Below are 18,442 nucleotides of genomic sequence, written 5' to 3' on the forward strand. Positions count from 1 at the left end.
CACACACAAAGTACAGGTCATTTGAGAATGTTAAAACAGGGCAGCAGTCCCAGGAAGATGGTGCTCACCAGAAACTGATCATGCTGGCACCTAATCTGGGGCTTGTAGCCTCTAAAATTGTGAGGAAATAAATATCTGTTGTTTAAGTCACCCAGTCTATAGTATTTTGTTATGGCTAATACGTTCATCATATTTTAATTTTCATAATTGCCTTGCAATAGATATTATTATTATTATTATTATTATTATTTTGAGACAGAGTTTCACTCTTGTCACCCAGGCTGGAGTGCAATGGTGTGATCTCGGTTCACTGCAACCTCCGCCTCCTGGGTTCAAGCAATTCTTCTGTCTCAACCTCCCACGTAGCTAGGATTACAGGCATGCACTATCATGCCTGGCTAATTTTGTATTTTTAGTAGAGATGGAGTGTCTCCATGTTGGTCAGGCTGGTCTCGAACTCCCGACCTCAGGTGCTCCACCTGCCTCGGCCTCCCAAAGTGCTGGGATTACAGGTGTGAGCCACCGTGCCCAGCCTATGATTCTATTTTTCAGATGTGGAAACAGATAAGAGAGAAGACGTCACTTGCTCGTGGTCATAAACTGGGGCTTGCCTGGGCAAAACTGCAGTGCACACCCAGGTCTGTCAAATCTGATATGATGAAACACTGTTTTCCCTCTCTACCAGCAAATCCAATTATCTTCCATTTATTAAGGAGATATTTTTGGAGACTTTTTGTTGGCTTATCTCTTAATTTTTAGTTTCTGCTAACAGGATGGATTTTAAAAGTTTTTTTAGCAGGTGGTATAACGATGACCTGTGAATTTTAGTTGGTTACAAATTTTCAGTGTGATGGAGTTCTTTTAAAAATGTAGCCAACGTATTTTTAAACCCCAAAATAGAAGAGGGGTTAAAAAATTAGAAAATAACCAAATTTATTTAGCACTTGCCATATATCAAGCACTAATCTAAGCAGTTTACATGATCTAGTGTAATCCTTATAATAACCCTATTAGGCAGGTACAGATATTGGGCACATATTACTGATGAAGGACATGAGGCAAAAAGAGATTACAAAACTTGCCCAAGGCTCCAAGGCTTGGTAAGTAGCAAGGCTGGGATTTGGAGCCAGGTTGTCAGTTTCTAGAATCCAAGCTCTAGAGCATTCGTGTGACGGACACTATGCAGCCATGAAAATAAAGCTAGCAAAGAATGCAAAACACCAGTGAAAATGCGCTAGAAGGTCATCTAAGTGAAAAGGAAGGGCAGCAACACACCACATTTTAGGAGCTGTGGATCACTCTGTGAGGCTAGGACCCAGGACAGCCTTAGAACTGATCCATTGGTGGTCATCACAGCTTGCGGCCAAACAGCGCTTCTGAAGAACCACAGGGAAAAGAACCACATGGTTGCTGCGGAGTTCCCCTCCCACCATGCTGTGGTTTGAATGTTTGTGTCCCCCCAGAATTCATGTTGAAACTGAAGCTCTAATGTAAAAAAAGGATTAAGAGGTAGGGCCTTTAAGGAGGTGACTAGGTCCTGAGGGCCCCATTCTCATGGATAGGATTAGTGCCTTATAAAGGGGCTTGGGGAGCCGGGTGTGGTGGCTCATGCCTGTAATCCCAGCACTTTCGGAGGCTGAGGCAGGCGGATCATCTGAGGTCAGGAGTTTGAGACCAGCCTGGCCAACGTAATGGCCTATTAAAATACAAAAATTAGCCGGGTGTGGTGTCTCTATTAAATACAAAATTAGCCGGTGTCTCTATTAAATACAAAATAGAGACCGGTTGTGGTGTCCCTATTAAATACAAAAGTTAGCTGGTGTCTTTATTAAAAATACAAAAATTAGCCATGTGTGGTGTTGTGTGCCTGTAGTCCCAGCTACTTGGGAGGCTGAGGCAGGAGAATCACTTGGACCTGGGAAGTGGAGGTTGCAGTGAGCCGAGACTGCACCATTGCACTATAGCCTGGCGACAAGAGCAAGACTCTGTCTCCAAAAACAACAACAACAACAACAAACAACAAAAACCCATAAAAACAAAAAACGGGGGGCTTGGGAAGTCTGTTAGTCCCTTTTTTGCCCTTCCACCCACATGAGAACACAGCAACAGGCTCCATCTATGGAGCCGAGAACATGACTTCACCAGACAGCAAATCTGCTGGCACCTTGATCTTGGACTTCCCAGTCTCCAACTGTAAGAACTGCATTTCCATTACTTATAAATTACCCAGGCTAACTTATTTTATTACAGCAGCCCCAAATGGACTCGGACACACTACAAACCCCTGAGAAGACGGGAGGCAGCAGCAGCACACAGTCTTCTAAATCAATAATTCTCCAACTGGAGCCTGTGTCAGAAACACCTGGAGGCTTGTTAAAATCAAAGATGGACCGGGTCCCATTCCCAGAGTGTCTGATTCAGTTGGTCTGGAGTGGAGTTGAATATCTGCTTGTTTAACAGTCCCAGATGGTACTCCCACTGCTAGGTAAGCCAGAAACTCTAGGTCTCTGATTCCATCCGCAACTCTGTCCTCACTCTGCGTGATTAGGGGTAACAATTCCCTTGATTGTTAGCTGGAATAAGAGGCCACCTGCTGCGTGATTTATTTGTCAGGAAAGAAAACTTTTATATATGATACACTCAGCAAATTCTAAGAGCCATTGAAACTCTAGGAAATAAGGATATGCTCTTAGGAAGCTGCACAGAATAGTGGATAAGAATCAAAAGGTAGAAACAGAATCTCAGGTCCATCTTTTACTGTTACTGTTGCATGACGGTGGGTAAGTAACTTAACTACTTAGTTCCTAAGTTAACTGATCTGTAAAATAGGAATAAAACCTTAACCTTATGGGGTTGTGAGGGTTGAATGTGGTAACCCTGAAAAACATTTTCCTGGTTTGTTAAAAGCACATTCTCCTGATCCACAACCCCAGCCTAAGCCAGAATAACTAAGGCAGGGTTTTGAAGACCTGAATCTTAATAAGCATCCAGATAATCCTCATATTGGGCAAGGTTTGCAAACCCTAATAGAATCCACCTAAAGCACATAGCCTTGATCTATGCCCAATAAGGGCCAGCCACTACTTCATTACAGAGTTCATCTACTTTTTTTTTTTTTTTTAAAGAGACAGGATCTTGCTCTGGACCCAGGTGCTGGAGTACAGTGGTGCCATCTTGGCTCACTGCAACTTTGATCTCCTGGGATCAAGCAATTCTCCCACTTCATCCTCTTAAGTCACTGAGACTACAGGTGTGCACCACCATGCATGGCTAATTGTGTTTTTTTAAATTTTATTTTATTTTTGTAGAGATGGATTCCCCATGTTGTCCAGGCTAGTCTTGCACTTCTGGCCTCAAGCAATCCTTCCACCTCAGCCTCCCAAAGTGCTGGGATTACAGACATGAGCCAAAGTGCTCAGTCCAGCTTGATCTATTTTGAAAATAGTATTACCATGGCCTTCTTGATAATATCACCCAAGGTGATTAGTTAGTAGGCACAGTATAATACATTTTTTAAAAACATAGCTCTATATCGTAAGTAAAAATTATACTATACCTTTATGATTTGTGCATATTACTATGTATAAATTAGATCTCAATACAAGATTTTTAAAATAAATTTTTTAAAACAGGAATGATCCTCTTCTTTACAAATATACACAGACAAATAATACTAGTAGACAGATTACATGCCTATGTGGTCATATATAAAGGACACGGTGCTGTATACGCTGTATAGAATGCATTGGAAGTAAATGAAAGAGTCACTTGTTGAACTTAAATAAGTGGCTAAAAAAGCAGTCAATGGAAGTGCTGGGGTAACCTCTGCAATAGAATGATTCTGCTTCCCTTTGAATGCTACCACTTCTGGCACGGACCGTCCCCCACAACTCACCAGAAACCAACAGCATCAGCCCAGCTTCCCACCTCAGATAGCCACCTTTATCTGCAAGGAGATAAGAGTTTCTATTTCAGCTGGGGTGGACCCTGCCTCCTACAACAATTCATTAGGAAGTTCAGCCTGGAGCTGCAAAGGGGCTCCATCTCCATGACATCATCTCACAGAGAAGGCAGGGGTCATTTTTTCCCCATTGTTTGCTTTCTAAAAGTCTTTTTCTAGGTACATCCACAGGGTCTTGGGGAGAAGCTGATCAGGACTGATGCTCTGGTAGCTGATGCTTAAGCCAAAAGATCAGTTAAAACTCTATTATACCAAAGTATATTTTCCTTTGGCTTTGGAGACAATGGCATTCCAGTGAGTGTGTTTCACAGATGGGGATTCTGAAAGCGGGAGCTGGGGTGATCCGGCTGGGGTTAAGCACCCATTTGGAGGAAGGAAGACTAGGATGCAAACTCCCAGCTCTGCCATATCCAGGCTGCAGCCCAGGAGCAGGCAAAAGCTCACCTACTACTTCGAGAGGATAGAGTGAGAATGAATAGCCAGTGCCACCTAAGATCCTGGACATACTCTACCTCATGGACTACCAGCCAGAGACCAAGGCAATCCTTCAGGCCTAATTGTATCATTCCTCATAGGGCTAATATACACACAGAGGAACATTTCCTCTTGCAGTTCAGTGGTTAGGCTGGGTAATTTGGGAGAGGGACAGTCAGTTGAGGGGACAACTATTACAACTGGGTCCCCTTTATGGTTGCATTGTAGACACTGATTTTTTTTTTTTTTTTTTACTGCATCTTCTGTTTTTTGTCTTTTTAATTTATTTACTTATTATTATTATTTTTAAATAGAGTCTTGCTCTGTTGCCCAGGCTGGAATGCAGTGGCGCGATCTTGGCTCGCTGCAATGCTGCTTCCCAGGTTCAGGCATTCTCATGCCAAACCCTACTGAGTAGCTGGGATGACAGGCCCCCACCACCATGCCTGGCTAATTTTTGTATTTTTACTAGAGATGGGGTTTCACCATGTTGACCAGGCTGGCCTTGAACCCGTGACTTCAGGTGATCTGCCTACCTTGGCCTCCCAAAGTGCTGGGATTACAGGTGTGAGCCACCACGCCCAGCCTGCATCTTCTATTCTAAATGACCACAATGATGCACTGAAGAGGTTTTCATTTCCTGTTTTCATATTGGTTGCAGGCTTACGGGTTTAGGCTATTCATCTGGTTTACTCTCGGTTCAGACCTGGCACCTGTGTCTCTTGTGAACCTGTAACAGACACTTTCAGTGCTCCACTCAAACCTCTTCAGGTCCCATTTACTGTTTCTGCACACCCATCCCTCCTTCTGGGCCTTTGCTTTTAAGGAATCACACTTAGGACTTTCCTGCTTGTGCAGAAGCCTGAAGAGCCTGCGAGATGACATCTCTCCAGGCAGCCTCAGCTGTCCATGGACTGCTGGAGGAACGTACAGGTCCAGTCACTTGCCTGAGTCGGGACAAACTTGGAAGGAGTCATTTACATGCTCTAGGGAAGTGCTGTCTGATAGAATTTTGGTGGTGATGGCAGTGTTCTAGATCTGTGCTGTTCACAATGGTAGTCACTAGCCACAGGTGGCTGTTGGACACTTGAAATATGGCTGAGGAGGCTGAGGATCTGAATTTTAAATTTTACTTAAATTTAATTATTTTAAATAGCCACATCTGGCTAGTGGCTACCATGCTAAACAGTCTAGCTCTCAAGCCCCCTGTAAGGTCAGGCTGAGACCGAGATTTTGCCTGAAATACTAGCCTCCTTGGTTCCTCTCTCTTGGTTGTCCTTCCCCCCGTCCCTTCCAGGCTTCTCCTGGGAGCCTTTGCTTAAGAACTCACTGCCACTTCAGTCCTTGTTGCCTTCTCTGCTTCTGAAGAACCAGACCTAAGGCAGAGCCTTTCTCAGTCTCCTCATCTTACCAGGGGGTTGGAGTCCCAGTGCTAAACCTGGTTACAAGATAGGAAAGCTGAGAAAAAAACAAAAGAGGGGAGACTCCTGGGGAGCAATTTATCTCTTCCTGTAGCTGAGTACTTTGTGTCCTCACAGAATTTTTTTTTTTTTTACAATGGAATCAGGATCACTGCAAAATTGTTTGGATTCAACAGTCACTCCTTGGACATTTGTTATTTGACACCAAATGTAAAAATATCTACCCAGATCACATCCATGATTCTTATCATCCCCAAAGACTCCTGCCACTCCCCATGGTTCCAATTTCAAAAGGTAAAAAAGGATACACTAGTGAAAAGTCTTCCTCCCCATCTCCCACCTCTGTGCCAATCCCCAGTGGTACCAAGGCACAGGTAGGCAAGTGACACACAGTTCCAGAACTGGAATCCCACCTCCATCTCTCAGAAGCTACACCACCTGGGGTGATTCCTGAACTCTTCTGAGCCTCAGGTACCTAATCTGCAAAATGGGCACACTAATACAGGCCTTGCAGAATGGATACACAAGTTGTAAACGGTAACTTGTGTCAAGTGCTGGGTACTTAGTGAATATCTGATTCATTTTCCCTCATTCCCCAGGGCCATACAGCACTGCATGACCTCTGTGCTTGGATCTCCCCTAAGCCTGGAATACCCACGCCCCTCTCTGGGCTCCCTTCCCTTGTTCCTCTGGTGAGTTTTCCCTCAGGCTTCAATTCAACATGACTTCTACTGCAAGGAGTCCTCCACCACTCTCCAGGCAGAGTGTGCCATTTTTTGTTGTCTTCATTGCAAACGGTTCCTTACGTGTTCCTGCACGTCGGCACACTTTGTTCCAGATAATGCTAGGTTCACAAGTTTGAATTTTTTTCACCTCTTTATCCCTTGCCCCAATTATAACTCCTGGCACATAGTAGATGATTTATAAATGTTGACTGATCAATGAATGAATGAATGAAAAAGCAGCCCCCATTGTTCATAATGCCAAGAAACTGCGAGAACAAGCCTATGTACTAGGGTGAATTTTATTTTCATGTTGCCTGAGAGGCGCAGAAACTACCTTATTTCAACTTTTGTTTCTGAAAATCATTTCAAGAGGCTTGGGTCCAACTTTCCTTCTTAGTAACTGGAATCCAGTGACTGTGGTCTAATCTTTCTTTGGTTTCTGTTGTGGGAATGTCTCAGAATCTGAAGATAAAATGTTGTTCCATTGGATGAAGACTCTGGATGCAAACTACAGAAAGCAATAGCGATTGGGCCAAATTCTCATGGGCCCCAAGACACAGCCTGAGTCTTGTGTGCAGTTAAGGATGTTTACATTCTGATTATTGAGGTTTTTTTTGTTTTTGTTTTTTTTGAGACGGAGTCCCACTCTGTCACCCAGGCTGGAGTGCAATGGTGCGATCTCGGCTCACTGCAACCTCTGCCTTCCAGGTTCTAGTGATTCTCCTGCCTCAGCCTCCTGAGCAGCTGGGAACCACAAATGGGCACCACCACACCCGGCTAATTTTTGTATTTTTGGTAGAGATGGGGTTTTACCATGTTATCCAGGCTGGTCTCGAACTCATGATTTCAGATGATCTGCCCTCCTTGGCCTCCCAAAGTGCTGGGATTACAGGTGTGAGCCAGCGTACCCGGCCATGATTACTGCAGTTTTATTACAAAGCTGTATTGTACTTTAATAGCCATTCTGCCAAACATTCTGAAGCTCGAAAGCTTCAAATATTAAATTACTTTCAAATTTTATTTTTCAAAAGTGATCTAGGCTTGGTTCCTCACCCCTGAAAACCTCCTCTATTCACCTCTGGGGCCAAGAATTTCCATCTTTTAGCTCCCTACCCACCCGGTCCCACCCCCGCTGCTAGTCTTCATTATCAATCACGACTGGAAGTAATAAGGATTTTTCTGGAATTTCAGCTCTATTCACTGCTGGCATTTTAACCTTGTGTTACTTCTTGCTCTGCTACTGGGTCTCATTGTCCTCCTTGCAGCCAGCTGACCGTTGACCACAACCCGTCTGGCAGCTCAGTACTTCCAGGATGGAGAGCCCAGCTTATTTCTGTCTACATCTTGCTCAGGTCAGATGCTCCAAAACCTCCGTCCACTATGCTTTGTCTCTTGGACCAAACTCCTTCCAGTGTTTGTCTCACATTGTTCAATAATTCATTCAACAGACATCGAGGGCACGATATTGCCAGGCACTATGCCAGGAAGGCCACAAATATGACTGTATCATGCCTAGTTTGCAGGTAAAGAAGCAGAGGTATAGAAGGAATGCAAACAGCTCACTGTCATAAAGCACAAACAAAAAGAGCTGGCAACAGAAGTCAGGTTTGGGAAATGTCAGCTACTTGAAAGCAAGACTCGAGTTTGATTCATTTCTGTTTTTGGGATATAAGCTTTCAAAGAAGGGGACAAGGATGCAACACATTAAAACTGTATTTCAGGCCAGGTGCAGTGGTTGAGAAGAACGTCCATAGTCCCAGCACTGTTGGAGGCCGGGGCAGGCAGATCACCTGAGGTCAAGAGTTCAAGACCAGCTTGGCCAACATGGTGAAACCCTGTCTCTGCTATAAAAAAAAAAAAAAAAAGTCAGGCATGGTGGTGGGCGCCTATAATCCCAGCTACTCAGGAGGCTGAGGCAGGAGAATCACTTGAACCTGGGAGGCAGAGGTTGCAGTGGGCCGAGATAGTGCCATTGCACTATAGCCTGGTGACAAGAGCAACACTGTGTCTCAAAAAAAAAAAAAAAAAAAAAAAAACCCATAAAAACAAAAAAAAAACTTCAGAAAAAAAAAAAAAAAAAAAAAAAAAAAACATAAAAACAAGAGCAAAACTCCATCTCAAAAATAAATAATTAAAAATCAAACTGTATTTCAAGTCTTGGTTGCTGTGAATAATGTTGCAATGAACATGGGAGCATAACTACCTCTTTAAGACCTTAATTTCAGTTCCCTTGGGTATACACCCAGAAGTGGGATTGCTAGCTCACATTACAGTTCTGTTTTTAATTTTTAGAGAAATCTCCATACTGTTTTCCAGAGTGGCTGCACCATTTTACATTCCTATCAACGGTATGCAAGGATTTCCTTTTCTCCATTTTACATTCCTACCAACAGTATACAAGGGTTTGCATTTATCAAATGATAAACAACACTCGTTATCATTTGTCTTTTTGACAATAGCCATCCTAACACACATCCTAACCACATCCTCACTGTGGTTTTGAATTGCATTTCTCGGATCATTAGTGACATTAAACACCTTTTCAAATGCCTGTTGGACATCTGTATGTCTTCTTTGGAGAAATGTCTATTCAGGTCCGTTTTGAATTTTTTTTTTTTTTTTTTTTTGCTATTGAAATGTAAGTCTTTACATATTTTGGATGTTAACCTTTAATTATATATGAGGTCTCCCATTTTGTAAGTTGCCTTTCCATTTTGTTGACTGTTTCCTTTGCTATGCAGAAGCTTTCTACTTTGATGTAGTTCCATTTATTTATTTTTGCTTTTGTTGCCTGTGCTGCAGGTGTCATATACAATAAATCATTGCCAAGGCCAATGTCAAGAATATTTTCCCCATGTTTTCTTCTGGAAGTTTTACAGTTTCAGATCTTATCTTTAAGTCTGTAATCCATTTTGAATTTATTTTTGTGTATGGTGTAAAATAGGGTTCATGGTTTGCATATGAATATCCAGTTTTCACAGCACCATTTATTGAAGAGAATATCCTTTCTCCATTGTGTATTCTTGGCACCCTTGTCAACAATCAGATGACCACAAATGGATGAATTTATTTTTGGGCTCTCCAATCTGTTCTACTGGTCTATGTGTTTTTATGCCAGTATCATAAGGTTTTGATTATTATAGGTTTGTAATACATTTTGAAATCAGGAAGTGTGATGCCTCCAAATGTCCATTTATAGATGAATGGATAAAGAAAGTGTGGTATTTACATATAATACAATATTATTCAGCCTTAAAAAGAAAGAAATCCTCCCATATTTGACAACATGAATGAACCTGAAGAACATTATGTTAAGTGAAATATGCCAGACACGTAAGGACAAACACTACAGGATCCCATTTATATGAGGAATCTGAAATGACGAAGCTCTTAAAGCAGAGAGTAGAATGGTGTTTTCCAGCAGGGAGGGGGAAATGGGGATGTGTTGGCCAAAGGACATGAAATTTTTGTCATGCAAGTTGAATAAACTCTAGAGATCTACTGTACAGCATAGCACCTATAGCTAACAACATGGTATTATATACCTAAAAGGTTGCTAAGAGGGCAGATCTTATGTTACATGTTATCACAAAAAATAAAATATAGAGGGAAGGAAGAAATTTTTGGAGGTGATGGATATGTTTACGGTATCAACTATGATGATAGTTTCATAGATGTATATCTCCAAATTTATCAAATTGTATACATTAAATATGTACACACCTTTGCATGTCAATACCTCAATGAAGTGCTTTTTAAAGACATATTTCACATGAATAATACATGTGCATTGAAGGACCTGTAAAACAGAACCTGGCAGCCACCCTTCCACAGGAAGCATCATGTAACTGAGAAATAACTTCTTACGAGATTTCCTGCTGAACAAGCCTTAAAAAGCACAGTGGAGTACTCCCATATAACACACTTATGTGCCACCCAGTGAAGACCCTTGCTTGGTGATTCTACTTGGACTTCAAGACTACAAACACATATGCCTAGTTCATTTCAAAGGGAATGAGATGGAGACCCAGGAAGCTGGCTAGATGAGGAACATCTCACAGATGTCACTGTTCCTTGATAATGGATGAGTCTTTTGTTCTTTGTCTCTGTGTTGTTGCTTCATGTTTGGCCATAAATGATCATTAATCTATGTGGCTAAAAATGTGTGGCTATATTCTTAAGGAGCTCTCAGCCCCTGCTGCAATAGTGAGCAGTAATATAACGTGTTGAGCTAACTGTAATTCATTAAAATAGTATCAACCTACAAACACATCATACCAAACCAAGGCCATGGCTACCTGGTGGCAAGAAGAGGGTATGTGTGAACTGGGCTGAACCACGCTTCCTTCCTCCTTGGCATGCTGTCATAGATTAAAAGGTCTTTCTCAGTCAGCACAACCAGGGCTGGTTTCCACTGTTTCTCGCTTTCCCCTGGCACCTGAAAAAGAAAGCAGAGAACTGTCAAATGACAGCCTGAGAAAAGGATGATTATGAGAAGTTGGCATTCCCCTAATCAGAGGACTCAGCAATACGTTGAGTGTCTTTTGGTTTGGTTGCAAAATCAAAATGGAAAGAACCTTGTCTTTATTCCATCCTTCCTGATCTTTGAAAATATCTGTTGTCTCAAGGGCCCTAAAATGTATAGTCAGGACAGCCAAGAAACAGTCCAGCTGCCACACATCTGTCACTGTTTCTCACCTGCCAGTCAGCACTGAATCTTGATTTCATAGTGGGAGGCAAATGCCTGGGGGAATAAGTACTTCCAGCTGATTCTCTGGTACAGTAGAATTGTTTTAAAATTATGAAATGGTAAGGTCTAAAAAGTTTTTGAATAAATATCTAAAGGCTCTGGAAAATGTACTATGGTGGCAAATGTCTACCCAGACAGAGTGAGACATCACAGCCTCTTTCCCTAGTCTTTTGCTCTTAGATTGGTTCTGTGATTCAGGCATCATCTTGAAACTTATCTGATTCTGTTGAATGTCCAGTTCCGTTCACCACCCATAATTTATTAACTCAAGGGTTGAGATGACCTGACAGGAATGTGAAAGGATTCTGAAAGTCATCAGTAGGATGATTGGACCAGATGATCTTTGAAAACCCTTCTAATCTGCAGAATCTGTGTAGCTCAGCTCTTATCTCATTAGCCATCCCCCTGGCCTGGTGTTTGCCCTTCCCAAACTTCCTATATGTTCTTCTATCTATATAGGACATTTGATGGGCCCTAGGATACATCTTTATGCTCAGTTTAAAAACTCAGTGAATGCTCAATTCTTGCTACTCAAAATATGGACCATGTTGCAGTAGCATCAGCATCATCTGGGAGCTTGCTAAAGTCTCAGGCCTATCCAGATCTGTTGAATCCAAATCTGCATTTAAACAAAATCTTCAGGTAATCCCTATGCTGATTAAAGAAACACTGCTCCAGATGAGGTTAAGATTGCTTTTGACACTGACAACTAATCCAAGATTTAATGTTGTCATAGCAAGTCACAACTCAAAAATCTATTCAGAATCAAAGTAAATTAGACAGTAAGCTAAATATGTGATAAAGCTAATTTCTTCCCTTTCTAGTCTTATTACTTTAAGTGACACAATGGAATCTGTATAGAGATACAAGCATGTGTGTAGCTCTAGCTTTAAGCTAACACCCTAGTATGAGGAATGAGTGATAAGAGAAGATTTACAGAATGATATAAGGCTTGAGTTCTGTAGGTCCTACACGTAGGCTTCCTAAGTGAGTCTGTCATTTATTGCCTGTGTGACTCTGGACAAGATATTATCTGTGCTTCTATTTCCTTACTGATAAGGATAATATCATACACAACAGTGATTTTGAGTGCTGACTCGGGAGCTAGCAGGCCTGAACACAAATTTGTGTTACCCAATTATCTAGTTGTGGGGGTCTTGGGCAATTCAACTAATTTCTTTGTGTCTCAGTTTCTGGATCTGTAAAATGAGAAATCATAGTACGTATAGCAGAGGGTGGTTTTGAAGATTAAATGAGCTAAAATTTGTAGAAATGCTTAATGCAGTGCAGAATAAGCATCATGTAAGTACCTGTTAAGTAGCACTTACCTCATCATGCTATAGTGGGGATTAAATGAGACAGTATGTGTAATGTGCTTGGCGTGGTAGCTGGCAGATGGTAACACCCTCAGTAAAACACAAGATGGGGAAATCGTGTCAGACACCAATTTTTTGAACATGTCAAAAATGGTGTCCTTTGGAAATGGCATCACTATGACAAGGCAATGACTTTCCTTGGGAAAAATTATAAGACGAGCCAAGAATAAGCTTGGTGCTGACAATTTCAATACCTTTTCTTCCCATCCTTTCCAAAGTTCTCCCAGGAAGAACTCATTGCTTGATGATCACCTTTACATTTTAATGCCTCCCTTCCAGCTATTCCAAACAAAAACTGTGCTTCTGAAGAAGTGCCCTCCCCTAGTCCCCTGCTGTAAAGCTATTTATACTAGGACATGAATGACTGTTGACATATTCCTCAATTTGTGCATTTTATGCATATTTTAAAAGCTAGCTTATTGCTTTTGTAAAAGGACTTTTTCCAGCAGAACAGCAGCATCTTCAACAGATCAAAATAAATTGTTAGAAAAGGCAATGTACCAGACCCTGCAAGGTGAATAAAGTATGGTCTCAAGGCATAAAGCGTTTCGGGCGGGGCCGGGGGGAGTTCAGAATAAATTTTTTCCAGCTTCCACATTAAACTTAGTAAATTACTTTTCCAGCTCATTAAAAAGGACTGGAGAAGCTACAAATGATCCTCGCAAAGTGACTATCTTACTTACCTAGTCAGATGCAATCCATTAACTTTGACCGGAATTGGTCATTTAAATGTGAACGCAACTAAGCATCATTCTTCAAAAACAATATTAAGTTTGCAAAATAAGACTCAACAGTAAATACCAACAGTATAATGCAGACTTCTCTACTGGTGTAATCACCAACTCACCTACGTGTCAAGTGGTATATGCAGGTTTAAATATATCCCAAAGCCCTAAAACATTTTACAGTTCATTGAAAACTGCTGTGTGTTTATGGTAAACTCTGCTGTGAGAGTGTGTCTGGAATTCGTGGGTTCTTGGTCTCACTGACTTCAAGAATGAAACCACAGACCCTCACGGGGGTGTTACAGTTACAGTGTTACAGTTCTTAAAAAGCAGTGTGTCCAGTTTATTCCTTCTGGTGGGTTCATGGTTTGCTGGCTTCAGGAGCTAAGCTACAGACCTTAGCGATGAATGTTACAGCTCTTAAAAACCGCGTATCTGGAGTCCTTCCTTCTTCCTGGTGAGTTCCTGGTCTCCCTGGCTTCAGCAGTGAATGTTACAGACTTTCGCCGTGAGTGTTACAGCTTTTAAAGACAGCATGGACCCAAAGAATAACTACCACCAAGATTTATGGTAAAGAGTGAAAGAATAACACTTCTCCCATGTCAAAGAGGATTAGAAGGAGTTTACCACTGCTGGCTCAGGCAGCCTGCTTTTATTGGCTTAGTTGATGCCCCCCCCCCCCACATCCTGCTGATTGGTCCATTTTAGAGAGAGCTGATTGGTCCATTTTGCAGAGAGCTGATTGATGCATTTACAATCCCTGAGCTAGACACAGAGTGCTGATTGGTGCATTTACAATCCTCTAGCTAGACATAAAAGTTCTCCAAGTCTCCACTAGGTTAGCTAGATAGAGAGTACTGATTGGTGTATTTACAAACCCTGAGCTAGACACAGAGTGCTGATTGGTGCGTTTACAATCCTTTAGCTAGACACAGAGTGCTAGACACAAAAGTTCTCCAAGACCCCACTAGGTTAGCTAGAAACAGAGTACTGATTGGTGTATTTACAAACCCTGAGCTAGACACAGAGTACTGATTGGTGTATTCACAATCCCCTAGCTAGGCGTAAAAGTTCTCCAAAACCCTACTAGACTCAGGAGCCCAGCTGACTTCACCTAGTGGATCCTAAACAGGGGCTGCCAGCGGAGCTGCTGCCAGTCCCAGAGCTATACACCCTTACTCCTCAGCCCCTGGACGGTTGATGGGACGAGCGCCCCCCGAGCAGGCTCGGGCTGTGCGGGAGCCCACCTCAGGGGGGTTCGGGCATGGGGGGCTGCAGGTCCCGAGCCCGGCCCCGCGGGGAGGCAGCTGAGGCCCGGTGGGAACTTGAGCAGTGCCAGCCCGAGTGCGGGGCCCACCGAGCCCGCGACTGCGCTGGCCTGTGAGCGCTGCGGGCGCAGTCCCGGTTCCCGCCCGCGCCTCTCCCTCCACACCTCCCCGCAAGCAGAGGGAGCCGGCTCCAGCTTTGGCCAGCCCAGAACTGGGCTGAAGGGCTCCTCAAGCGCCGCCAGAGTGGACCCTGAGGCTGAGGAGGTGAGTGAGGGCTGCTAGCATGTTTTCACCTCTCAAGAATACTTGTAGTGGGCACATTCCACTATTCCTGTATGCAGAGCTGTCATTTTAATGCTAATGTAAATGGTTAGAGGTAGAAGGCCACCTATGAGGACAAACGACTTTCCAACGGGGGAAAAAATTATGTTGAAGAACAGGAATCTTTTTGTTTTGTTTTGAGATGGAGTCTCGCTCTGGAGTGCAGTGGTGCGGTCTCCATTCACTGCAAGCTCCACCTCCTGGGGTTCACACCATTCTCCCGCGTCAGCCACCGGAGTAACTGGGACTACGCCACGCCCGCCTTTTTTTTTTTTTAGTAGAGACGGGGTTTCACCGTGTTAGCCAGGATGGTCTCGATCTCCTGACCTCATGATCCGCCCGCCTCGGGAAGAACAGAGTTTTAAAAGTCATACCTTGTGCTACATACGCTTCATTATTTCAAACCTTTGAAGGCGAATTTTTATCAGGCTCAAATATTGGTGCTATTGTTCTAGTGACAAGGTGCCTTACAAATCCAGCTTTCCTGGCACCCAAAGTATTCTGATGTGAATACGACAGTTTTGGAGATTTGTTTGCATTCTGTTAACACATGACTCCTGAAACAGATGTGATTTCCATCTTTGCCTGGCTTCCTGCCTTGAGTGCTGCAGTCGTCAGTTTCTCAAGAACTGATCAGATTTCTAACTAAGAAGGTGAAGAAAAGGCGACAGGGGAATAAAACATTCAATTCTGAAATTATTCTGAAGCACAACTTTGGTGAACTGAATCCTGTCCCTGTAATCACTTCCACAGAGCATGAGAGAAAAGGTTTACAAAATGGCAAGAATTTGACAGGTGGTGGTAAGAAGCAATTGGTAACAATTATGGAAGTGTCCTTAATTTGAGACAGGTCTCCCAAATCATCTGGGTCAGTGGCTTCCAAACTCTTTAAATTCAATGATCTCTCTGTTCAGATTAAGTCACAAGTCCTAGAACAGTATGTAAAAGAATTGGCCGGGCGAGGTAGCTCAGGCCTATAATCCCAGCACTTTGGGAGGCCAAGGCAGGCAGATCGCCTGAGGTCAGGAGTTCGAGACCAGCCTGGCCAGCATGGTGAAACAGTCTCTACTAAAAATACAAAAATTAGCCAGGCATGGTGGCGGGCACCTGTAATCCCAGCTACTCAGGAAGCTGAGCCAGGAGAATCGCTTGAACCTGGGAGGCGGAGGTTGCAGTGAGCCAAGATTGTGCCATTGCACTTCAGCCTGGGCAACAGGGCAAGACGCTGTCTAAAAAAAAAAAAAAAAAAAAAAAAAGAAGAAGAATTGAAAGAGAGTTTACATGGGGTCGCCTCCCAGTGGGCGATCTTGGCACCTGTGGGACTTTATGTCTTCATCCTAGCACCACCCATGCCTCTAAGTCGGGTTGCGACCAATCTTTGGAATATAGTTTGAAAACTGATCTTGTCTCTTCTAAAATACCTAGAATCTGGCAGGGTGCAGTGGCTCATGCCTGTACTTCCAGCGCTTTGGGAGGCTGAGGTGGGTGGATCACTTGAGGCCAGGATAAGAGCAGCCTGGCCAACATGGCGGAAACCCTGCCTCTACTAAAAATACAAAAATTAGCATGGTGGTGCATGTCCTGTAGTCCCAGCTACTCAGAAGGCTGAGGTGCAACAATTGCTTGAGCCCAGGTGATGGAGTTGCAGTGAGCCAAGATGGCGCCACTGCACTCCAGCCTGTGCGGCAGAGTGAGACTGTGTGTCAAAAAAGAAAAGAGAAAAACAAAACAAACAAACAAAAATTCTAGAATCTTCACATTATTTCCAAAGACACAGTTTTATCAGAACTTTCAGTGCCTTTTTGATAGTGTTGTCTCTTAGGCAGAATTGTAAGGATTAAATGAATTCATGCACATACAGGATTTACAAAGCTGTCTTACAGACAGTAGACAGGCAATCCTTAAAAACATAGCTATTTTTTAGTATTAAGGTTAGTAAAGTGCACATCAGATTAAAGATCTGAGTGAGCTTGGGCAAGAATTACTTGCCTTTGCTGGGTCAAAATTTCCTCCTCCACCAAATGATGGAGTGGGACTAAATTATTGCTACCACCTCCTCAACTTCAAAATCCAATCATCTTTTAAGTTTAAAATTATCTGCTACTAGGCTGGAACTGCTTCAGCAACTGGGATTCTTGCTTTACAGCTCTTTGTTCAGTGCACTCTTTTCTTAAGGCAAAGGGCAATAGGCGGGTCTCTTTTTCTCGTTTCCTACCAACTCACTCTTCCTAACATATTTACATTCCATTTTCTACTTGAGCATGCGTGGCAGGAAGAGCTCACAGTCTTTAGACCCAAACAGCGTGTCTGCAAAATCTGGCTTTGCCACTTCCCAGCTGAGGGACGTGAACAGCTTACTTACATGCTCTAAGCACTTGTTCACCGGCTTACTTATGCGCTCTAAGCACTTGTTCACGGATGTGTCACATGCTGAGGATGGCCTCCCATGCACGTGTTTTTGAGGATCAAATGAGACAAAATATATAAAACTTCCTACACGATGGGTACTCAAAATGTTAAACCCTCCCAGTTGCTCACCTCAAGCCCACTGTTTCCCCCAGCTCCAATGAGCAGGAAGGAAGGCTTAGATGTAAGGGACAGAGAACACAAAGTGAAAACCTTCACGAAGGAAGAAGGGCCATTATGGCTTTTGTGTTGCAGCTTGTGTTTATCTGGACAACTTTTTAATTGAAGTTTGTTTCGCCTCAGGTTGCTGGGTGTTTAGAACAAAGGACGAGCTCTCAGTGTAATAATAATAATTAGCATTGATCGACTTCCAAATGCTTTACAAACATTAGATAATTAATCCCTGCACCAACTTTCAGGGAGGCTGATAAAGAAGGAAACAGCATTTAAGTGTGGCCACAGACACATAGGGACAGGGCTAAGCAAGGCCACTCAAATCTCCAGCTGTCTTCCAGCTTGCCCTGAACAATCCCCAGGACCCAGGAATCAGGAGTCAGACAAGACATCTAGAGCTGGTTGGCATGGTGGCTCACGCCCGTAACCCCAGCTACCTGAGAGGCTGAGGCCCGAGACCCACTTTAATCCAGGAGGTGGAGGTCGCAATGAGCTGAGATTGCACGACAGCACTCCAGCCTGGGCAACACAGTGAGACCCTGTCTCAGAAAAAAAAAAAAGAAAATCTAGGACATCTAGAGCTGAATGCAAAGGAGAATGAAAAGGAAGAGAAGGCAAAGGAGAATGAGAGAAAAGGCTAGAGAAAGAAGAAAAGTGCTCTATGGGAGCCTCAGCTTTCTAGGACTAAGTTCTCTCTTCTCATAAGCTGTCTGGTACCTGGATCACCTGCTGAATTTAAGATTGGTGTCAAGAGGGGAGCAGAGGCCGGGCACGGTGGCTTACGCCTGTAATCCCAGCATTTTGGGAGGCTGAGGCGAGCGGATCACCTGTGGCCAGGAGT

The 18,442-nt window shown here is 43.2% G+C and overlaps 1 protein-coding gene across 1 annotated transcript in view; it reads right to left on the reverse strand.

The window, feature by feature from the left end:
- Window positions 1-18,442, reverse strand: part of SNTB1 (syntrophin beta 1) — a 284,016-nt gene that overhangs the window by 26,116 nt on the left and 239,458 nt on the right. The window contains exon 4 of the mRNA XM_021942884.2: window positions 10,880-11,019. Within this exon, the coding sequence (XP_021798576.1) occupies window positions 10,880-11,019 (140 nt within the window). The remainder of the gene's footprint in view (window positions 1-10,879; window positions 11,020-18,442) is intronic.

This window comes from Papio anubis, chromosome 8 (assembly GCF_008728515.1).
Source record: "Papio anubis isolate 15944 chromosome 8, Panubis1.0, whole genome shotgun sequence".
Classification (NCBI taxonomy): Eukaryota; Metazoa; Chordata; class Mammalia; order Primates; family Cercopithecidae; genus Papio; species Papio anubis.